The sequence below is a fragment of the Mauremys mutica genome, chromosome 1 (assembly GCF_020497125.1).
Source record: "Mauremys mutica isolate MM-2020 ecotype Southern chromosome 1, ASM2049712v1, whole genome shotgun sequence".
NCBI classification, from domain to species: domain Eukaryota; kingdom Metazoa; phylum Chordata; order Testudines; family Geoemydidae; genus Mauremys; species Mauremys mutica.
Genome location: NC_059072.1, coordinates 268,335,984 through 268,360,465, shown reverse-complemented (window position 1 = coordinate 268,360,465; position 24,482 = coordinate 268,335,984). Strand labels below are relative to the sequence as shown.

The window sequence follows — 24,482 nt, the reverse complement described above, 5'->3', positions numbered from 1 at the left end:
GTTGAGACACTTGCATCTTCTCCAGTGGGATCTGAAGCGATTCAGCAATCTCTTTCATCAGCTCCTGAAACTGTTTAAAATCATCAGTGTAAGAGGGCAGAGAAGGTATCATAGCTTCATCTGGTAGAGATATTAGTTTGTGGTGTCATCTCCTTGTCCACTTTAGTCTATTGCTCCTCAAAAGACCCTCTTCTGGTTGGGGCTCTTGAGGAGGGAGAGATGGAAAAGGAGACTGCGTTTCATGATCCACAAGGAATAGCTAGGAGCCCTTGACATTTGCTAATGACAGGCTACCACCAATAACAATACAGCCATTGTGGGGAACCATAAGGTAGTGGGGGAGGACTCCAGTGCTGCTCATACCAGTGAGAAGGGGCTAAAGACTGTCTTGCCCCGGGGCTTCTTTCTCAGTTAAGATGTCCAGAAAGACGTCTCTATGGTGGTATGTAGGGAATCCCTGCACAGAGATCTAGGAATCTGAAGAAGAGTCTTCAGCATAGTCTACAGAAGGAGCAGACACTGAAGGCAAGAATGGTTGTCCACATGGTGCTGATGGTATCAGAGAAAGGTAAGATCTCGGAGACCCTGCAGATCTCATCATAAACAATTGTTTGATAACCATTAAAAAAAAAAGGAAACTATTGCACCTCAGACACTGACAAGCCCTTGGAGAATTTAAGCTCCTGTGGTACCGGGTAAATCTCCACCAGGATTGGATGTGGCTCCAGATTAACTGGTGTCGGTACTGAGGATGTTGACAGTAGTATCTTGTGCAGCCAATGGTCCTGGTACTGAGGATGATGATCTCAGAAATACTAATGTTGCAGCCTGGGTCTGCAGAGGTGGTAATGAAAGTTACAGATTTTCTAGAGTGTTTAGAGTCTCTGCTGGAGCAGTCATGCTTGGAGGGTACAGCAGAAAACTTCGGTGCTGAGGTTTGCATGGTATCATGGGTCCTTTGAGGACATCAAGATCTTCGGAGAGCTCCTGGTACCAGAGAGAGCTTCCTGGAAACTGAAGTCACCAAAATGGTCATTCTTGATGGTGACCAAACCTTTTTTGAATTAGGCTCTCTATAACGAGATCCAGCACTCCCTCCCCATGGGACCTCTGTGTTCTTATCCCAAAAAGATCTAGGTATGGAGGTTGAAGGGGCATTGTGCTCACTTGGAGGCCAATGTTCCAGGTCTGTGTCTGTGGGCTGTATCTGGGCCTTGATCTGAGGCTGGTCAGAGGGAACGCTCCATCATGAGGAGCCTAAATTTAATCTCTTGATTTTTTTCAAAATCTGCTTTTAAAAGCTGAGTAGATCTTGCATTTGGCAGGAATGTGGGTGTTTCCCAGATAGTGGATAGACCAAGAATGTCCGTCGCTCACTGGTATAGATTCTCAGCAGGTAAGACAGCGCTCGAATCATGGGGATTCTGGTTTGCCAGGTTGATGACAACCCCCAAGGAAAACCCTTCAGAAAGGAGGGTTGATGGGGAAAGGGAATATAAATCAGAAAACCTTCTATTAATTAAAGGAGTATGATTATCAAAAGAACTAAATAAACTGAACTGGAACTAAGACCTTGAGGCTAAGCTAGAGCAAAGCTGAAATGGGCACGCTAGATGCTCCACCTCAGCCTGTCGAGCAATTGAGAAGAAAACAGGTGAGATTCACCTGCACAGCTCTATATATCCTTGGTACAGGGCATTAGGCTATCTAGAGCACATGCACGGGGCAAATAGGCACTGCTATTGAAAAATCTCTGATCAAAAGGTACAAGAGGCATATATGCACCTGCAGTGGAGCACCCATAGGGACATTACTCAAGAAGAATTATGAGTTACTTAGATCCTTCTTTTTGGACTTTGCTCCATTTCTTCCTAGTGATTTCCACTTTCAATTTGAGAAAGGCACATATAATATTATTGAAAAATAATACATCCCTTAGAGTAGATTAATACAATCATAACTGTATCTAAAACATCTAAAATGTATTTTAAAATATCTAAAATATGTGCTCTAGGAATTATTTGGGGGAAGTTCTATGGCTTGTGTTCTACAGGAGGTTAGACTAGATGATCACACTTGTCCATTCTGGCCTATGAATCACTATATAATTGTAAAACAAATCCAAATTATTTAAATTCAAACTTTAATATAAATCCGGCAGAAAAAAAAATAGAACACTGTTTTCACAAATTTTGTCTGCTAACAGACGTATTATTGCCATATCATAGTCTGCTTTAGGAATTCAATTTGATATGAGTACCATATTAACAGTTGATTTTTTAATTTCTTTTCCCTAACCCCCTGATTCTCATAATAAGATTGAGTCTATGCCATAAGGTGGTAAAATGCATATTTGTGGAGCAAGTTGGCCGGAGCCCTAGAAAAGGGAATGGAGGGATGAACAAGAAATAACTAACAAAATGTTTACTTAATATCACCTAGAATATTTGTTTCTATGCTCATCTCTCTTGTCTATTTGAATTATAAACTCTTCGGGGTACAGCCTGTCTTTTCTTATGTGTTTGTACAGTCCCTGTCACATTTTGGGAGCTACCACACTAAAAATAATAAGCTAATAATTATTATAATCATGCTGTATTGGCACGATCCAAGTGGAAACAAACATCAGTTACCTTGTAATGGATTCCCATGCTCCTTTTTCTTCTGTAACCGCAACACTAAGGAGATCTTCATCAATTTTATCAGGGTTTTTTTGTACCTAGTCATTAAAAAAAGGAGCATTCATGTAATTTGGGAGGTTAGCTAGTAAATACAGTAGCTGTAAAATGGACCTATTGGCCAGATGAACTAGTGTCCTAGTTTTTTAATTCAGCAAGTCAATGCTTGAACTGTTTGAAATTACACTGTAACAACACCATTTCATACTATTCAAATGTAAGTATTTGTACACAGTGTAGACTTAATCAGTCCTGTCCACCTGGATCTTGAAAAAAATTTCCATACTAGCACATATTCTAAAATGTTATCTATATACATTTATCAGATTCAGTCCTCTTCCTTTCTTAGATATAACAATGAGGAGTCCTTGTGGCACCTTAGAGACTAACAAATTTATTTGGGCATAAGCTTTCGTAGGCTATAACCCACTTCATCAGATGCATCAGTTTCAACGAGAAACTGCCGAACTGGAATTAATTTGCAAACTTGACACCATCAAATTAGGCCTAAATAAAGACTGGGAGTGGCTGGGTCACTACAAAAAATAATTTTCCCTCTGTTGATATTCACACCTTCTTGTCAACTGTTGGGAATGGGCCACATCCACTATGACTGAATTGGCCTTGTTAGCATTACAAATGTTTCTATTGACAGAGACTAACACGGCTATCCCTCTGAAACCTTTCTTAGATATGTGACCCATCCTTTCCATGTACTTTGCAAAATTTGCTCCAGGCATGCCAGAGAATAGTAACTGACTATGCAAGATCATATGGGGATTCACATCCTCAAATCAAAGAGCAGGCTTAAGCACTCTGTGTTTGTATATGTAAAGATTAACTAATAATACACAAAACTAGTGATTCAGATTCCCTCCTTGTCTCCCCCTTGCTTTGGAGAAGGAGAAACCTGTGACAGATCCGTACCTGTCATAGTGTATGCCCCTCAACATACCTTATACCCCCTCTACTCTCTTGTGCCAAAGTCCAAGACTGGCCATGCCATTCAATTGAATTTGCTGGATGGCCTCACTCTCTGAACTTACAGGCATAACATATCTGCAACCCACGTAAGTTTTTCAAACTCTAAAAGTGTCTGAATGTATGTAATTCTATCCAAATTAATTTAGACTTTTTTTGTATTGTCAAGCTAATGTTATTAGCTTTGTGTCAGTACTGAATCAGCAAAAACCTGTGGTTTTTTAGTTTCTTCACAGCAAGTGTCTCTGAAGATATATCCTAGGTCTGATTTATTATAGCCAAGACTGCAACCTAATTTAAATTAGATACTATCTGCTATGTTTGATACAACGCTACTTATTTAAATTACTTAGTTACAACAGATAAGGGGACACTAACTTTCCAACCATATCATTTACCCAATTTTGACCCAGGTTGTGTACGGAGGCTGAACATGTGGATCTCTCTGAATCTGTGTGGTACAGAGTGGGGTCAGCTGCCTCTATGGCATTTTATCCCATTTCCCTCAGATCCTGGAAACTTACATCCATGGGACTGGGGAAGAGACCCAGAGGAAACATGTATTGTTGCCTCTGCCCTGTAGCTCTGTACCTTTCTCAGACTCAAAACCGGGACACACTATATGAAGATGACCCAAAAGGAGACACTAAAAAAATAATAATGCTGGAAATGTGGGATTCCTTACTCCTTAACAATAGGTAACTCTTCACATAACCTCACTTTAATTATTCTTTATTTCTGATGTAATTTGCAACTATAGAAGCAAAGAGACATCAAATTTTTATGGCATGCAGGTAATTCTGGGACTAAAATGAGTCATATCCTTCAAAATGATGGACAGTTGAAAGGCATGCCCGTGGGGAATACTGAGTGAAATTAAAAGAGCCAGCATCAGCATCTGTAGCAACTCCGACAGAGCAAAGATGTTGGAAATGATAAGGGGGTTGGGGTGAAGGGGTGGCAGAGCTGGTGCAGGTGGCTCTGGTTTCCAGTTGACTGTAAGGGATCTGTTGGTTGTGGGAGCTAAGCCCTCTTGTTTCTTTCACCAGGGAGACCAGTCTTGCACCTTCAGAGATGAAAGAATTCATAGGAAATGACGTCAGGGAAAACTCAATCTTTCCAGTCACCTACACAGGGTTTTTCTGTGTAAGGGACAACTTGGGACTTAGCATTTATTATATAATTATAATATTCATTATATTGAAAAAAATTACTCTTTCATAAAAGTACCATGATATGGTATATTTTATGGCAATGCAAAAAACATGCAACATATTAACTGATGGCATGACTCCATGCATCTGCGGATTTAGTTATCAAAAATCTGAATAGTATAGTCTGACTTTCATCCTGCTGTTAAACATAACCCAAGGCATCTGAGCATTATTAATATGTTTAAAGAAATGATGCACACACAAAATTATCTGCATACATACTTTGACTTTGAGAATTTTGCTCCTGAAGTTGTTTAATACCACAATAACATCTTCCAGGTGGACTGGAGAATCTGCTCCTTCATGGCTATGAGGAAAATAACAAGAGATATACAAACGTATACACTCCTTAAAATGTTACATATACTGAGTTTTATTTTTATTTTAGAACTGTTTACATTTGCTGAAGCTAAAAATGTCTGTGTACAGTATATCCTGCACTAGGTTTCTGATGTCGGAACCTTTCTCATTTTTTCTTCTTCACGGTGCTTAACAGGAGTCTCCATACAGTTATAGTAAAATGAATGATAGGTTCTTTCACAATAATTGTGCATCATCACTGCATAACACAAGAGTGTCCTCATGACCACGTAAGATTTTGCATTTTCAAATACCAACATTTTCTTTGGAAAGAAGACTGTAAAATGACATATCGAGCCAAACTGAATACCTGAATGTTGAATTTTTATTCCCTTGACTACTATAGAAAAACCTACAAGTTACACTACTTGAAGGTTCTTCAGTCACATGAGGATTTAAAACAAACAACCTGTATTACATAAATGGGGATATTTATTGAGGTTTAAAGGAGTTTCCAGTTTCATTAAGTACTAGGACTAAATCTATGATGAAAAACATTAAAAACAATTTTTTGTTATGTTAGGGACTAGTATCACTGCTTCTTATTAAATGTTGCTCAACACTTCCCTGTAATGGGGCGCACAAGAAATGGTTACTCACCTTGAGCAGTAATGTCAGTCCTTCAAGATGTATCCCTCTATGGGTGTTCCACTATAGGTGCACTTGAGCCCTGTGCACCTTTGATGAAAGATTTTTCATAGTGACATCCATTTGGCTCACACATGCATGTTACTCCACCTTGTGCTCCGTGCAGTTACTCTATAGCACTGTACAGACTAACCATCCTCAGTTCTTTCTCTACCGCAAAGACCCATGACAGGGAACTCTGAAGAAGAGGGGAGGAGGGTGGGTAGTGGAGCACCCACAGGGACACATATCTTGAACTTCAGTTACTGCACAGAATGAAAAGAACAGGAGTACTTGTGAAGGTAAACCTTCAAATCAGCGGCACTGCTATGGGTACCTGCATGGGCCCACAGTATGCCAACATTTTTATGGCTGACTTAGAAAAATGCTTCCTCAGCTCTTGTCCCCTAACGCCCCTACTCTACTTGCACTACATTGATGACATCTTCACCATCTGGACCCATGGAAAAGAAGCCCTTGAGGAATTCCACCATGATTTCAACAATTTCCATCCCACCATCAACCTTAGCCTGGACCAGTCCACACAAGAGATCCACTTCCTGGACACTACAGTACTAATAAGCGATGGTCACATAAACACCACCCTATACCGGAAACCTACTGACCGCTATACTTACCTACATGCCTCCAGCTTTCATCCAGACCACACCACTCGATCCATTGTCTACAGCCAAGCTCTACGATACAATCGCATTGTCTCTGTCTGAGGGGTTGGAGCAAAACACCTACAAGATCTCTATCAAGCATTCTTACAACTACAATACTCACCTGCTGAAGCGAAGAAATACACTGATAGAGTCAGAAGAGTACCCAGAAATCACCTACTACAGGACAGCCCCAACAAAGAAAGTAACAGAACGCCACTAACCATCACCTTGTTGGTGTCACTAGGCCTAAGTAAACCAAAGTTGTGACTGCAGGCCTGAGTGAACCAGAGGTCTTCCATGCTGTGAACTTTAACCAGCCTAAGATGCTAACAGACAGCAAGCAAAATGTGTAACTGTCAGCTGTTTCAGCTTGCAGATGCAGGAGTTTGAAACAGCAGAAGCGGCGGGGAGGAGGGGGAGGAAAATCTGTATGCGTTTGTGCTGTGAAGGCCATAGATAAGCTTGCGAATGGGAACTTTTCTAACACGCTGAAATGTAATGTTTAAAGTAACTGCTGTTGGGAAGGGAGGGGTGAGGGGGAAAACCTAACAAAAGGCTTACACAAACAAGTGGGGTATAAATGCTGAGACCCCGCCTGCGAGCGGTAGTGCAGGATTTGAGAATGCTTTTCTCCCTGGCACCTTATTTGGGCTCAAATAAATCTGGTTTTGCTTCTCCACCCTGGTGTGATAATTAGTGCGACGCACACCGGGCAACAAACCTGCTGTTGCTCCGCCTCGGGCTCTTTGAGCCGGCAACAGTTTTGGCGTCCCTGGGTGGGCTCGAGGCAAAATTGTGCCTTGCCCGGATTCCCCCAATGGCCGGTGGACGATGGTCACAGCCGATGCCCAGCGCGCACCGGTGCCTTTACCGGGGGCCTCGGCAGAGACGCGTCGGGCTGACCTTGGAGGACACAACGGTGCAACGCACTCAGATAGTGGAGAAGCAGCTGCGGGCGACGGTGAGGAACCGGTCCTGTGGATAAGGTAGGAACAGTCCAGTGCTGTGAACCTTTTTTTTTCCTTTTAAGACCTGGGGACGCCCAGTGTCTCCCTAGAGTATGGGGCAGGGACAGAGTATAGGCAGGGCATGGTGTACACCCCCTTAGAATGCATTCTGGTGAATTGGAAAGTGTTTGAATCAGATCTATTGACTAAAAGTAAACTGAAAAGATTTTGTACAGTAGACTGGCCTCAGTATCAGTTAGAGGACCAGGAAAGGTGGCCACCAGAAGGATCACTTAATTACAACATGATCCTTCAATTACTTCTGTTTTGTCAGCGAATGGGTAGCTTCTGAAGCTGTTTGTATAGAGAGCTCTTGTAAAAATCCCTCATCATATGCCCCAGAGCTGCACTGGGAGGAGGACTGTCCGTGGGAATGTCTGTCTCTGTTGGGCTCATGCCATCTGAATTTATTGACTGTGCAGCAAGATAAGATGCATCGTGGTAATAGGAAATAATGGCCTTGGTGTGTGTGTGTGTGTGTGTGTGTGTGTATACCAGTGTGTGTGTTCGTTACCGGAAGACGCCCAGATTACCCTGTGAAGCAAATGCTAATGATCAGGAGTATTCTAACGCAAGCCCGGTAACTAGTGGATCTTTAGGAGATCCGACCCACGGTGGGCTGACTCGGCCTGGCATCGTCCGGCAAGGAAGCTGCCTGGGTCTAGGAATGTGTGAACCCATCTTCCCTCCCCCCCTTCCTTTCCGTGTGGGCTACTGACAGTCTGATCATCTCACTGGATGCAATCAGAGTACGCGGCGCCGTGTCTCCCAGAGACTAGCCGACGCTCTTTGCTGAAGGGAGGTGTAGGAGAGTCATGGTCATCCCCGTTAGTCTCTCCTGTGTGAGTGCCCTGTAGGGAGAGATCCTTAGTTTATGAGCCGCTAGCGCGGACAGGGCACCCTCTCTGTGTGTGTAAGTGGAAAATGGGTAAGGGACAGTCTAAAAATTCTACCTCACCCCCTAAGGGTACCCCAGCATAGTACATGTACGTACATTATGGCCCTAAAACCTGCAGGTATTTAGAGAATTGGAATCTTCACATGCATGAAAATCCATCTAAACAGTGCCCATTAGAAGGTATCTTCAATCTAGATAAGATCATATATCTCAGAGGAGCTTTTAATCACAAAGAAAAGCCTCTGACACAGTGTGAGCAATTTGTCTAGGAACGGGTTAATTTGAAATTCAGCTTGTCCCAGAGATGAAGGGAAAAGTTGCTTTATGTTCAAGGTCAAGAACCAGCACAGACTATGCTAAGTAAAACTTCTTTCAGCCCCAGCTGGTTGTGGAAAATAGAGACAGAGGCAAACCAAAGGCAATACAAGTTACAGAATTGAAATTACATTTGCAAAGCTTAACTTTCCAGTGAGACGTGTGAGTATTAAAGTGGCTTAAGGCTTGGGGCATTCATATTTTTCCTGAGTGATGTGGGAGCGTTCCCAACACTCTCCATTGTTGTTTTATTATTTTTAATGAAGCTTTAAAATTTGATTATATGCAGTGTCAGTTTGATCACCTGACATGAGGAATAAATTGGTAACAGAAATTTGTCACAGTTTGGTGAGCAATTAAGAATGGGGGAGCCCTGCAGAATTTACACCATCTATCTGTTTTACCCTTGTTATTTTATGTTTGCTTTGTTTGGTATTGTTGGTGTTATATGATAAGAATTGCATGATTAAAGGTAAGCCCTAATAGAATAAGGAAACACTATTTGGTTTTGGTGCACTATCTAGTTTTGGTTCTGTTCTGTTTAACCGGTTACTGTTGTTTTTCTGCTCTGTTCATTTGGGCGTTAGGTGTGTGGGCGGAACTGAACTTCTCGTTCGTAATTCCTCGGGGTGGAAGCCATGTGTGCGATGAAGCTCTGAGGTTGTATTGAGATCCTACTGTCCCGCCCCCTGTAATGGACAATGTAATAGAAGTGGAAAAATCTGGCTTAGACTGTAATTTTCTCTGCTCTCTGTGTAATTTTCTTTTCTGTTTAAGTGTCAGCAGATAAATGGGTGGGTCTCTGGGTAGACCCCCAAAGGAGTTTGGATTGTGTGTTAAGTAAATGGCCTTTACCCAATGGCCATGTATTTTTGCCCAGGTGGCAAGCCTTACTAGGGAGGACTCGGGTAGTCTTGTAAGTAAAAATGCTTTAGGGAAAAGACCAGAAGGGTGGGGGCTAGTTGTGAAGCCCACCCTCCTAGCTAAACTGGTAGTGGAACAAGTTTGGGTCCAGGATAGGGACGATTCAGCGAGAAAAGCAGGATCGGGCCCAGGCGGGCAGGCAACAGACAGAGAGATTGGAAAACAGGTTGGAAACTTTTGAGGGTGTAGTGGAAAAAAGAAGTAAGTGAATATAAGCATGAGGATTTCAAATACTCAGAAGGATATTTGGAATGGTGATTTGAATTGGTAAGTGGCTGTTGAAAGGCAAGCAAGTGATTTAAGGGAAAAGCAAGTGATTTTTAAGGGAAGGTGAAAAGTTAACTCTGTAGTTGCTGGAGGGAACAGCAGTTGAACTTTGTAAAATGCTAAAGAGAAAAGTTTTTGGTGTCTTTGAAATGTTTGTAAATAAATTCAGGCAAAGAAAATATGGGGTAATTCTCCTGTTTTGCCTAAAATCAACAAGAGTATTTGTATATTTTAAGTAATGATTGACTGCCCAGAAGGGGTAGATCTGTTTTTGTCTTTCAGATAATTAAAGAAAACTAATGCCAGCTGAACAGCATTCAACATATCATGCATTTACTGACAGAGTAACAATTATGTTTTGTGTTCTATGTTCTGTCTTGTGGTGTTTGTCTCGTGGCCAGAATTGTTGTGTTTAATATTTTTATGGGATGGTCTGATTTAAAATCAAGTGGCAGTGTTAAATTGAAATGCAGATACTTGTTTTGTTCCACTTAGAATACAAAGTGTTTGGATATATCAGAAAAATGTGATATACTAAAGTCTAATACATTTTCTTAAGAGAAAGAAATTTCATTGGCCAAATCTTTTAATTGAGAATTGTTATTAAAATTTGCATACTAACAGTCTTTAAAAGCGAGGACGTGGAAAGTTAACCCACTCCCCATATTGTACATGGGATCCTTCTGGCTACCTTAGACTTTTAGCCAGAGGGCTGGGGATGGTGGAAAGCTATTGGACTAGAGGTTGTATTGAATGAACTCATCAAAGTGGGTGTGCTTGTCCTGGCTTGTTGTTCTAAAGCTTTGTAATACGGTTATTTTAGTGAAAGGGTATATGTGGCATACATTAAATAAGACTAATGTACTGTGTATGTGTTCATTGTTAACAAAAGGTGTATAAGTAAAAGTTTCTTTTATAGGTTAACGAAGCCAAAAATGGGAAAAGGAAAAAAAAAACAAGTTAACTGAGAAAAAGAATAGCTAACATGCTAAAAATAAACGGGCCAAGATTTGTGCTGCGACAAACTTAAAGTGGCCAGATGCCCTTCCTTTGGCACTGATAAGTATAAGAGCCATTACTTGGCTAAAAACCAGAAAAAGGGGGGGACTTACATTTGCCCATGCAGCTATAAAGTTTGTAAAATCTGCAAAGACACTAATGCAATGTGTTAGGTTTTTTTCTCACAGGTAAAGAAGAAACAACCCAAAGATCCTAGCAGCCCTGCCACTCCTTGGAACCAGGAGACTGGGTCTACATAAAGATCCATCAACAAAAGACTGCCTTGGCTCCACGCTGGAAAGGCCCTTTCCAAGTCCTGCTGTCTACCAACACTGCTGTGAAGTGCCAAAGACTGACTGCCTGGACGCAGGATTCTCACTGCAAAAAGACCCCTCCACATCGGAAGAATTTTCCTATTGATGATTAGCCTATTCTTTCTTCTAGTTCTACTGTGCTTCTGGACAGCAGGGAAAAAGGACAAGGTGACGTGCTTGTAACCTCTCTCTTGTCCACTGACAGACCAACTGTGCCTTTAGACTTTTCTAGAAAAAGCAAAGCCATTACAGGGTGATATGTGCTGGCAACCTCTCCCCTGTAGGATGCTAAACTACAATTGTTTTGGGAAAGAAGAAGAAACACTCACTCCACTGACATTGCCAAAGTCCAGGAATTCCTGACTAAAAAGGACATTGAGAACTGACCCTGGTGAAGAAACAAAGAATTGTACACTGGCAAGAAGAAATTTATGGGACCCATGCTTGGGAATGTGGTATTAATTGGATTTTGGGGTTTAATCTACAGGCTGCGCCCTGTGTTTTGGATAAATCCTTCAGTATGTATTGCCCTCTCTAATTGGATTTTAAATGACATTGCCCTTATCAGGTTTTCAAATTACTTCTACATACCCAGATTGCTCACAAGGGGCTGCCATTAGATTAGCACAACAGAGGGCCTGGGTTATTTCCTCTGGAAAGAAAGAGAATTGAGCAGATCCCTGTGGGCTAGGGCCAATATCTTAAAAGCCAAGAACATGATAAGAAATTGGGCCAACTAGAAAAGGCTACTAGCCTTATTCTTGAAACTCAGCTATCTTAAGTTCAGGCTGGAGTTGGTGAGTTACATGTCATTTCAGCCCTTAGTTCTATGACCCAGAAGTTACTGACAGAGATGGTATTGCATATCACTGAGGCTGGGAAGGCATTGCAGTGGGATCTAGTATGTTTAGAAATTCAGGATTTCGAGTGATCTTAAGCACCTGACTTGGCCCACTGCCCTTACAGACGCATCAGGAGTACCATCTGATCTGTGGTCATGGAGACATACTTGAACACTTTCTGGATGGAAGTGTGGACATTCACTGTGCTCCTTCCAAGCATATGGACCGGTTAGGGTGGGTGTGGGCTCCCACATACAGAATCCTGCTGGGTCCATGGGGAGCATGCATATGGGACTAAATTATTCACCAAGACATCTGGGAAATTAAACCCCTTGGTATACCTACCTGATTTATAGTCAGTGCCCCAATCCCTTAGTTGTTAAATGAAGATTCCACTCTTTTGTCCATGTATTCATTCCTGGGTTGGGGGTGACTAAGCTCAAAAAAGCAGTTGTAAATATTTCTGCAGAGCTTCATTGTTTTTTTTCTTTAAAGTTTGAGAAAACTCGCCAAAAGTTTGTTGAGTATTCTCAAAGGGGGGAATTGTTGGTGTCCGTAGGCCTAAGTAAACCAAAGTTGTGACTTTGGGCCTGAGTGAGCCAAAGCAACTCCATCTTGTGAACTTCAACCAACCTAAATGTTAACAGCCTAAAAGCAAAATGTGTAACTGTCAGCTGTCTCAGCTTGCAGCTGCAGGACAGTTTGAAACAGCAAAAAGTGGCGGGGAGGAGGGGGAGAAGGGGGAGGAAAATCTGCATGCGTTTGTGCTGTGAAGGCCATAGATAAATATGCGAATGGGAACTTTTCTGACACGCTGAAATGTAATGTTTAAAGTAACTGCTGTTGGGAAGGGAGGGGTGAGGGGGAAAACCTAACAAAAGGCTTACACAAACAAGTGGGGTATAAATGCTGGGACCCCGCCTGCGAGCGGGTGTGCAGGATTTGAGAATGCTTTTCTCCCTGGCACCTTATTTGGGCTCAAATAAATCTGGTTTTGCTTCTCCACCCTGGTGTGATAATTAGTGCGACGCACACCGGGCAACGAACCTGCTGTTGCTCCGCCTCAGGCTCTTTGAGCCGGCAACAACCTTCAGCCCCCAACTAAAACCTCTCCAGCACATCATCAAGGATCTACAACCTATCCTGAAGGACAATCCGTCACTCTCACAGATATTGGGAGACAGGCCAGTCCTTGCTTACAGACAGCCCCCAAAACTGAGCAAATACTCACCAGCAACCACATACCACACAACAAAAACACTAACCCAGGAACCTATCCTTGCAACAAAGCCCGTTGCCAACTCTGTCCACATATCTATTCAGGGGACACCATCATAGGACCTAATCACATCAGCCACACTATCAGAGGCTCGTTCACCTGCACATCTACCAATGTGATATATGCCATCATGTGCCAGCAATGCCCCCTGCCATGTACATTGGCCAAACCAGACAGTCTCTACGTAAAAGAATAAATGGACACAAATCAGCTGTCAAGAATTATAACATTCAAAAACCAGTTGGAAAACACTCCAATCTCCCTGGTCACTCGATTACAGACCTAAAAGTTGCAATATTACAACAAAAAAACTTCAAAAACAGACGCCAATGAGAGACTGCTGAATTGGAATTAATTTGCAAATTGGACATCATTACATTAGGCTTGAATAAAGACTGGGAGTGGATGGGTCATTACACAAAGTAAAACTATTTCCCCGTGTTTATTTCCCCCCCTACGGTTCCTCACACCTTCTTGTCAACTGCTGGAAATGGGCCATTTTGATTATCACTACAAAAACTATTTTTTCCTCTTCTGCTGGTAATAGCTCACCTTAACTGATCACTCTCATTATAGTGTGTATGGTAACACCCATTGTTTCATGTTCTCTGTGTGTGTGTGTATATCTATCTATCTATCTATCTATCTTCCTACTGTATTTACCACTGCATGCATCCGATGGAGTGGGTTTTAGCCCACGAAAGCTTATGCTCAAATAAATTTGTTAGTCTCTAAGGTGCCACAAGTACTCCTGTTCTTTTTGCGGATACAGACTAACATGGCTGCTACTCTGAAACCTGCACAGGCTGAAAAAAGTTGCCAAGGCCTTGGAGGAATCTCGTTGTTGGATTGGCAAATATGGAGTAGACCTCTATTGGAGGATGGAAGGCTGTGATGGCTGCCAGATGAACTCTAATGGAGCTAAGCAATAACCTGAGGTCTGTAGTCCAGTATGTCTGGCAGCAATGAGGTGGTTGATGCAATGTGTTTGAGATCACACTAGCAGACAAATCTTATTTATTTCTGTAAATAAGTGTAGCAGGTAGACTGTTTCCTGCAGTGTGGTAACACACTTTTTACTTGCTGTGAAAAGGCCATTTGTATGCCTATGAACCATCGAGCAGCCATGTTTTGAGTTGAAGAATTCTGAGATTGGGGTGAAGGATCTTCCTGCTCTTCTGACAGAGGAGTGGTGTGGACAGTGATCAGGAAGAACACAGCCAGCTGTATTAAGTAAGGAAACTATGTTTGTCTGGGCCATGTCGGAACAATCAGAATAACTCTGGCCTTGTCCTTTCTTATTTCGAGTAAGACTTTGGCTATCAGAAGAGTAAGGGGGAATGCATACAGAAGACCCGGTGAGTGACCACTGGAAGTGAAAGATATCCCCAGGGATTGGTAACCCAGACCTGCTCTGGAGCAAAATTGGGCACATTTCCTATTTATCACCATAGCGAAGAAATCTATCTGAGGAGTGCCTCATTGTCAGATTACATGGTGAAGTATGGTGGAATCTATCTCCCACTGATGGTCATGAGAGAAGTGCCAGCTGAGTTTGTCCACAGTCACATTCTGAACTCCTGAAAGGTAAGCTGCAGTGGTAACAATCTGATTATGTATGCTCCAACTCCAAAGATTTATCACCTCGACACAGAGGGAGGGGGAATCTTGCTCCCCCTTACCAGTTTCTAGAAGACATGTGTGACATGTTGTCCATCATGACCTTTATGTGTTTCTCTCAGAGTAGTGGCAGAAACTGGATACACGTGGATCTGACAGCTCTGAGTTCCAGGAGGTTGATGTGCAGAGTGGTTTCTTGGGCTGTCCACCTGCCCTGAGGAGCATGGGTGTCTAGATGCGAACCTCATCCCAACAGGGAAGCATCTGTTGTTATGACAGTCACTGTAGGAGGGCAGGTGAAGGGGAGTCTAGTAGGTTATTGCTGTCCAGTAGTAGGCCAGTTCCCCGGTGGCCTATGGGGGGGACCTGAGCCCTTTCACTACTCCAGGTCTCAGCCCAGGGACCTTAAGAATAACAGCCACGTGTCACTGTCTCCCTTTAACTTAACTGCTTTCGGTTCCCTGTGCCACTTCCTTGCAGCCCCAGCCTTTACCAAAGCTTCACCATTACCTCAGGACTCATCTCAGTTCAGCAGCAGCCAGCCAGGAGCTCTTCCTCACTGTTCCAGACCCTGCCAGCACTGAGCTGTCCATGGCTGGCCAAAGGGAACTGCAGAACCATGAGCACCATCTGCACTCCTCTGGCTCAAGTAAGAAACTGACTGTATTTGGCTCTGCAGCTCCTTTTATATGGCCCTCCTAGGCCTTGATTGGCTGCTCCCTGAAGCCTCTCTGATTGGCTGATTCCTCTGCAGTCACTCTCAGCTGCTTGGAAGACTCCTACTATTCCTTTCCTGGGACAGGTGTGGCAGGACACTGAGGCCTTCAGCAAGAGGCCTCTGGGCCTAGTCCTCCCCATCACAGAAGGCAAAAGAGGTGGCCTGAAATTCAAGTAAATTGATGCTCTGACTCTGGAAGAGACTAAGTCCACTGATTCAAGAGGCAGACCAGGTGGGTGCCTGATCCAAAGAGTATGGCCTCTGTTGTCAGAGAAAAGGTGGAATATGAAAGATACCCATTTTGATCTGGAACAAATGGAATGATCATGCAAAGAAAAGGGAGGGTTGGGGGAGAAAGGTTCATGTACTTCTCCAGATTCCAAAGTATTCTAAAGAATAGCAGCACTCCACTCACAGGACAAGGAATCAACAATCTGATGAATCATTAACATTGTGTTCTAGTCTTGATAATTGCCACACTGGCCCTCAAATGGCCCCTCCCTTATCGCCCACCGAGAACTCTTTGGTTTTCTGACACTTGTGCACTAGGTGAAGAGAGGGGCATGGAAATATGAGCACCAATGGCAGAAAGGAAGGCTGAAAAGACAGGATAAAGCTCAAAGACCTTTTTAAAACCTGTACTGAAGCTGTATTATAAGCCAAGATGAAAACAGCTTCAGTAACTATGATAGATGATCTCATGTTGTTGATTGAAGGAGGGTAGATATCTAATCTTCATTTTACTAGACCTCTCTACAGCATTCACCACTGTGGACCATGAGATACAGCTATCTTGCCTAAGAGATGTGGCAGGGGCCCAGGGAAATGTGCTAAAATGGTTTCAGTCCTTCCTGGAGGGACAGAGCCAAAGGCTAGTGGTGGGAGATTGCATCTCTGCTCCAGTCCCCTTACCACAAGGATCAATTTTCTCTCTTGTCCTATTCAACATTCACATGCAGCCTCTAGAAGAAATAGTAAAATGACATGGACTGAAGTACCATCAATATGTAGATGACACCATTCTAGTTTTCCTTCAGTACATAACCCTATATCATCACCAAGATGGCCCATCTCATGGATGAAGAATAGTTGGTTGAAGCTGAACAGGTGATTCAGGTAGGCATAAGGATAACACTTTGAAGAATGCATAGCCATGGTGCAGTCTCCTCTGGTTGAAGACACACACTCGCAATTGGGCAATTCAATCTGTACCTTAGGAGTGCTTACTCATCAGCATCCATGAATAATGCTTTCTAGTTCTGGTTGGCTTGGAGACTGTCCTATTCTGGTGGCTAATAAAATGACGTCTATTACTATATTTATTATTGTGGTGCCTAGGAGTCCCAGTCCCTCATTGGACCAGGACCCCATTGTGCTAGGTGCTGTATAAACCCAGAACAAAAAGATAGTCCCTGCCCCCAAAAATTTACATATATGCCTGTGTCACTTCTGGATTGGAAGACTACAGCAATGCAATATATTTGAGTATGAAGCCATCAACTCTTAAGAAATTCCACCTAAGACAAAATGCAGCAGTGAAATTCTCAGCAACAAACGCTACCACAAACACAGCAAATCTATTCTCTGCTCTCTGCACTGGATTCCCATGCATACCTGTTGACTGGGTAAGCTCTTTTTCCTTAACAAAATCTCTTTTTAAATGATACTTGCAAAATTTAAAAAAATAAAAGATTTTTCAGCATTTCTGGTTTATACTACTGCTCAGTTAAGTAAAGAAAAACAGTCTCAGACTTAAAATCACAGTACATCATATATAGATTAGGCACCTAAGCATATTGCAAACACTTACTGAAAATACAGAGGACAACAAAGAAAATGAGGCAGCTAGTAAAAACATGCTGAAAGAAATCAGTCCTTCCAGACAAGGTAAACTATAAGCTTCAGTGACTCCACTGGATGAGATGTTAGAATGGATGATCATTAATTTTTTTTTCTTGTAAGAGAACAAAACACCAAATCAGTCTGAAATGAAGATACAAACTCTATCTTCATCCCTCAGTGTCTATCACTGCCTGGAACACAGCCCCGATTAAAAACTGGAGATGTAAGCAGATTTACTAAAAAACCAAACATGATATTGCAACATACATGTTTCTGGCATGCCAGCCAGGAAGAGAAAACTGGGTCTTGTAGCATTTATGGAAAAGATATTATCCAAGTTGCTTAACGTAGAGATTTAGTATAATGACACTGAAATATTATCATGAATACAAGAATGTGGGCTGGCTTGATTATCCTCACTCCCTATTTTCTCTCCACTAGTTCCCAATTAACTAATGAAATTCAGGATCAGCCTAATGAGGATTTTAAGTCTTTGCAAAATATTACCTCATCCTCCCCATTCTATGTGGCTAAGCAATTGAACCTTTAGGTAGTTTGCCCTACTTTTTGGAAAAACCATTTGCATGAAGAGAGACTTTCACTGATACTCAACCTTTTAAATTTCACCCATTCACACTTCTTTTTCTCCATTGCACTTACTGATCAGTATTATCATCATTGCTAGCTTTTTGTTCTTATTTGTGTATTGTTTTTGCTTGTTTTCCTTCAGTAAATTCCGTATTTTTGCAAAGACTGTGGTACTTTTTTTTTTTTTTTTTTACACAAAATATGTTTGTGATTGTAAGTTACAACTGTGTTTGCTCAAAAATTAGGTTACTACTTACCCAAATATGTGGTAGATGTCTTCCGATCTTCCTTTGCGTAATCTCAGTGTCCATGCACCTGGATTTGCTTTCAACTGAAAATATCCCTGTGAGCAAAGAGAAACAGTAGCAACGTCCCACTGATCCCTCCTAAGGCAACGAATGGTTTGCCAGAAAACCTTTGAGGCTGTCCAGCAGTCATTCTCTGAGGTCTCTCCAAACTCCTCCCAAGCCATGTGTCTATTTGGCCAGCATCCCATGTGTCAGATCCAACTCACCACCAAGTGGTGATCAGCTGCCAGTTCTGCCCCTCTCTTCACTCGAGTGTACAGAACATACGGCCGTAGGTCCGACGAGATGACAAATTTTTTCCATTTCTTTCATTTGGGTAAAAAGTACATAAGATCCCTCATGCCCATCTACCTAAACCACTTTTAATGTGGTAATCCTACTATATTAATCTAGTCCCAAATATTTCAGCCAATCAAACAAAATAAAAAATTTTAATGTTTAAATGCTTCACTTTTTTTTCCTAAATATTAAAAGAGAGTTTGGTTCCACACACCCAAAAACCCTCTTTGGTAGCAGGGAAAACAATAAGTAGCACCTTCTGAGAATATTTTAATATTGACATACTGCTGGCTGCCACGAACCCTTAAATTTCTGCTAATAGTTAAGGAAACACAGAAGACTATCCAGGTTACTTAACCATTAACTGGAATTCTTTGAATATATCACTTTCACAGACCCACATTACTGGGATTGAATATCAAGTCAAATGAACACAAAACTGTAAAAAGCAGTTAGTTCACAATGGAGAACCTTGCAGAGACTGCATCTATAAAAGGAGAAATGATGGTTCCATTCTTTAAATTCTGTTCAGAACCAGCATTCCAAAGATAAAAAGAGAGGGTAGAAGAGTTTGGATCTCAGAAGACAATATACTCAGAGAACTACAATTACTAGTGAGTAAGCAACTTAGTTTTCTCTCCTACAGAAATTGGTCCTACAAATACCTACTCATGAGCCTTGTCTATACTAAAAAAAAAAAAAAAAAAACCCACAAAATTGTGGCTAACAGTGCACAATAATGCCACCATGTGGCCTGCACTTGCTCTGAGAAAGTCCAAACGCTACACCATCATCACGTCAATGTGGACTGGTGCAGTGAGAGCTTAGACTACAAGCAGAGACATAATAGCATTAATGGTGCAACCAGTGTTCCCACTAGCATTATTCAGTCACATCTTGGTCTTTCTGTACTCTGCTGGCAAGGGGTTACATTTTTCAAAAGCTCTTCATCTGTACTTACTGGGTTAATACACATCCCTGTATTTCACTGCACATACTTTCTCACCAGGACTCACCTCTTTAAGGTCACTGTGCAACTGAGCTGCTTCTGGAGTATTTCTCAGGAGACCATCATAAGAGCATGTTGTCATGCTCATTGGCTCATAGAGAGCATTAAAGAACAAAGGGTAAAATTTTGAAAAAGTGTCTAAGTCCCATTAAAAAAATACCTAAACACTTAGGAGCCTAAGTCTGGTATGATTAATAGAAGACAACATACGACTCCTAGGAAACGTAGGCTCTTAAGTGCTTAGATCACTTTTGAAAATGGGATTTAGGCACTTTTGAAAATTTTACCTCCAATGTATTTAAAAGACGCAAACATGAAATTGCTAATTGTGCTTCCCCTAAATACAAATATAACAACAAACACTAATTCTGGTGAGACCATAGTATTCCAAGTCCAAAGATAGCAGAAAATGAGCTGAGAGAGCAACATCTGTGTGTCACCCTTTATAGACATCACCTCTGTGTTATTCAGTATATACATTAAAGCATACAACTCTGAGGTATGCTAACTACTTTTAGCAGTCCAGATTTTGCTTGTTAGAAAAGAATACTCAAAGAATGGGTATCTTGAAGAAATTTCATGAAGGAGAACGAACATTAAAAAAACAACCACACACAACTTTTTCATTAGTTAATACCTACCAGATTGGCCATCACAGTGGTGTCAAACATAACAGGATTATTCTTCATGCCTAGAGTGAACTGTAATCCCCGAGGAGGTTGTCCAGTGGTCACATCAAAGCAATGTCCTTCAAGTAGTAGATATTCCAGTTCATATTCTGCTGTAACAATTCCTTCTACCTGTGGAAATCAACATTTTTATCACTAGAACATCTGGTATTTTGATTTCTCATAACAAAGGAGCATATTACAATGATGGAAATTTTGGTTTTTCATAATATGCCCTCAGTATGAATAGGTTATGTGGATTTAATTCTTTCTTTTTAACATTTTGGGTGAATTTAATGACTGTGAAAGTTGATGCAGACCAAAGTCCTTTATTCATTCATCAAACAGATATAGTAAAGATTGGTAAGACAGTTAAACCTAAAGGAATGGGCATGTGTGTGTGTGTGTGTGAGAGAGAGAGAGTAAGAGAGAGAATGAGCATGTATTAAGTGCGTATGTATATAAATAAAACTTTATTTGGAAACATATTTTACAAATATGCAGTAATGCTTCTAACCATGTGAAAGTACAGTTCACTGTACTAAGCAAAGTCGGAATCACTGAATCATTGAAGTCAAGCTCCCTCAAGCCTAACGGAGGATTCAACTTTAGGATTGAGAAAATATTTTGTTGCCCATGTACACTCAATCTTTCGTCTCTGTATCCAATTGTCAACAACAGTGCTGACTGGCAAGGTGATTTTAGAGATGTGGATACCTATCTGCTAAGAAATGGGATGACATCACTAACTCATGTTGCATAAGCCAAACAGCCATCATCAGATAGTTCTAACTTTTGGCCATTTCCAAGCTGAATGAGATTGGCATCCATAACTCACAGGTGAAAAGCTTCATATCCATTTATTAATTCCCTGAACCATGTCCTCCATTTTCAATATTTTCATATGGAAATCCAGTGTAAAAAATCAGGATTAAAAACAATTATTTAAACTGAAGCCATAAGAATATCTAACAAGGAAAAAAGCTCTTTCAACTGAATACGAACCTGTGTATTTCTGTGCTGACAATTTAGTACTGAGAAACTGAAAAACAAAATGTTCAAGGTATCTATATATTAACGGTATATTGTTTTCTATCTATTTAAAATATGTGATACAGTTACATTTCTTTTCCTTTGGATAGTTTCTACTGGTGCCAGTACATTTGCCCTCATTTATTCTGATCAGTGAGGCATGTAGTGACAATATAGAAAATAGGGAGTTTATTAATAACCATAATACCATGTATATTCACACATAGATCAAAATTCTTGATATAATTTAGGTCTAAGTCTTTAAAAATGTCAAATTTCTGATGCTGTTTCTGTGTTTCACAAAGGTTAAATAACTACCACAGCTAACACAAACTCTTGCTAAGTTGTGAAGTAACATTTCCCCCCACCCTTCTACTCTGTGAGAAAGCTGCAAAGAGGAGCTAGCCACAGATTTTAGCCAGTAAGGGTAGAAGCAGCCAATGCAGAGACTTCTGGTCCTCTGGAGAGCTTTCTACAGTTTTGATTGGACTTTCTCGGCCTTTACATGATTGGTTGTTTGCTCCAACCCTCCCATTCCTCCTTCTTCACAGATTCTTCACCTCAGCATCACTCCTCTTTGCTCTTTCCTTCAGTGTCCCCTCTCCCCAGCTTATCTTTCTTAATGAAAAACAAAACAAACAGAGAGAGAGATAATGGAACTAACATGAGGTTTGTCACCATTACATTGCTCTCTCTGTTTGTGTGTTGTACCCTTTTCCCAACCCTGTGTTTATCTTATCCGCTTAAACTGTAAACTCTTCAAGGCAGAGTCTGTCTTTTGGTTCTGTGTTCAGACTGCACATAGCATAATGAGGTCCTGGTTCATGACTAAGGATTGTAAGCACTAAGGTACTATAAATAAAAAATAATAACCATAACAACCTCTTTTACCTTTCCTTTATTTTGTGTGTTTTATGCCTATGTAATAGTAACAGACATATAGCAGATGAATCTATACTATTTGATGTAGTATTTTGAGGTATAATTTTACTAGATAATTTTTTTTAAAGGTATCAGTTAAGATTTAAGAAAGGCATTCTGTAATAGGCCCCTTCAGTTTGAGGAAATTTCATTGCCTATACAGTGGAACCTCAGAGTTATGAACACCAGAGTTACAAACTGGCCAGTCAACCACACACCTCATTTGGAACCGGAAGTACACAATCAGGAGGCAGCAGCAACCCACCCCCAGCAAATACCCCAGTACAATATTGTGTTAAATGTAAACTACTACAAAATAAAGGGAAATCAGCATTTTTATTCTGCATAGTATAGTTTCAAAGCTGTATTAAATCAATGTTAAGTCGTAAACTTTTGAAAGAACAGCCATAATGTTTTGTTCAGAGTTATGAACATTTCAGAGTTACAAAGAACTTCAATTCCTGAGCTGTTTGTAACTCTGAGGTTCTACGGTACATCCTGAGCACAAAGTACTGCAAATAGCCATTTTAAATAGAAATGTGATCAATAGGATCAATATATAAATAATCTTTAGCAAAGTATATATACACAGGGTATTTATTTTGTATTAAAGAAGCTAATACATGCAAATGGTACATGGAGAAGCCAACGTGAAGTGTAAATCTTTAAGGTGAACCAAATAAAATGTTTTAAGACCATAAAACCGGATTAACTGTATCACTGGCAGTTATACACAGAGTTCTGCATATGAACTGATCCTACCAACCTTATACCACCGTGGTGTAGGGAATAATCAAGTACAGGCACAGAGGTATGTACAGCAGTTTTGTATTATTTCGTTAAATGTTGTATCCTATTGGTGATGGGCCTAGCAAACAACTCAAATGACTACACTGCTGCTTGATGAACTATTAAACAAAGACAGAACCATTAAGGAGTGTGAAGAGATTTTATGCAATTTAAAAATTGATGTGTTGTTTACCCAATAGATGACTTGGTTTTTTTAAGCTAAATACTTCTCAGAAAGTATGTACCTGAGTTAAAACCCTCCTAATGACTAAAATGTATGATGTGTTTTAGTAACAAGTTTAATCACAGGGAATGCCTACACAGCAAATAAAGGTGTGATTGTAATGCAGGGTAGGCATACTTGCACCAACTTGAATCTAAGCAGTGCAGTTAACAATAGCTGTGAAGACATGGTGGCACTGACTTCAGTGTGGGCCAGCAAGTTCAAGTAGGAATCCAGGGTCCCCAGTGGGCTTGTACTGGGATGCCATTTGCTGCATAGACGTACTCTTAGTTGTCTAGAAATTACACTAAATCAGTAAGTAAATGAGAGCATTGAGGCTGGGGAAATTCATTACCCTAACTAAACTTCGTACTGTTTGTAGTAGGAAACTGCTTCTTTACAGTTAAAGTTACTCCAAGAAAACCTGTGAGTTTCAAGGAATTCAGCTTAATAACCAAACAGATTTTGTGGTCAAGAGAACTAACGGCTTCTTGGGCAAAAAGAGGAAGACACTTTGAATTGGCTTGTAAGCTAAAGATTTTATCACTATCTGAACCTTTGGTTAAATTAGCATAAAAGCTTATGACACCGGTGAAATTCCAGAGAAATTAGAATAACTTCAGAATTATTACTTGCAAATTTTATTGTGAATTTAATGTGTAATAGTTCTGTGCATGTGGCAAACCTTGGCTATGAGTATCACCTAATTTGGACAGAACTGATAGCCTCTGATAATTAAATAACTTACCTAAATTTCAAAATTCTACCTCAGAACTGTTTAGTTTCAGTGACATAAATAGTCATATAATTTGATTGCTATTTAAGTGTGATCAGAAATAAATAAGGATCTATATTTAAGCATCTATAGTTCTAGGCTGGTACAAAAATCACCTGTCTAGACTAGTACAGAACTAAGATAAAAGTTTGCCTTTGTAACAAACTTGTGTTTAGACCATGAATTAATTGAACTGACTTCTTATCTCTTGAAAATCTTAACATCCCATGGTGAGTTCAATTTTTGACATTGTTTATCCTATCATCTAACCATTTTTATTTTATTGTTTGTAATGGAAAATTTCTTACCTAATACTTTCTTTTCTGCTAGCAGTATC

The 24,482-nt window shown here is 40.8% G+C and overlaps 1 protein-coding gene across 3 annotated transcripts in view; it reads right to left on the bottom strand.

Moving 5' to 3' along the window:
• UGGT2 (UDP-glucose glycoprotein glucosyltransferase 2) overlaps nt 1-24,482 on the bottom strand; it is a 244,554-nt gene that overhangs the window by 45,662 nt on the left and 174,410 nt on the right. For all 3 annotated transcript variants that reach the window (XM_045009671.1, XM_045009679.1, XM_045009688.1), the window contains 4 exons: nt 20,379-20,537; nt 18,399-18,484; nt 5,096-5,180; nt 2,634-2,719 (listed from right to left, as the gene is read on the bottom strand). In XM_045009671.1, the coding sequence (XP_044865606.1) occupies nt 2,634-2,719; nt 5,096-5,180; nt 18,399-18,484; nt 20,379-20,537 (416 nt within the window). The remainder of the gene's footprint in view (nt 1-2,633; nt 2,720-5,095; nt 5,181-18,398; nt 18,485-20,378; nt 20,538-24,482) is intronic.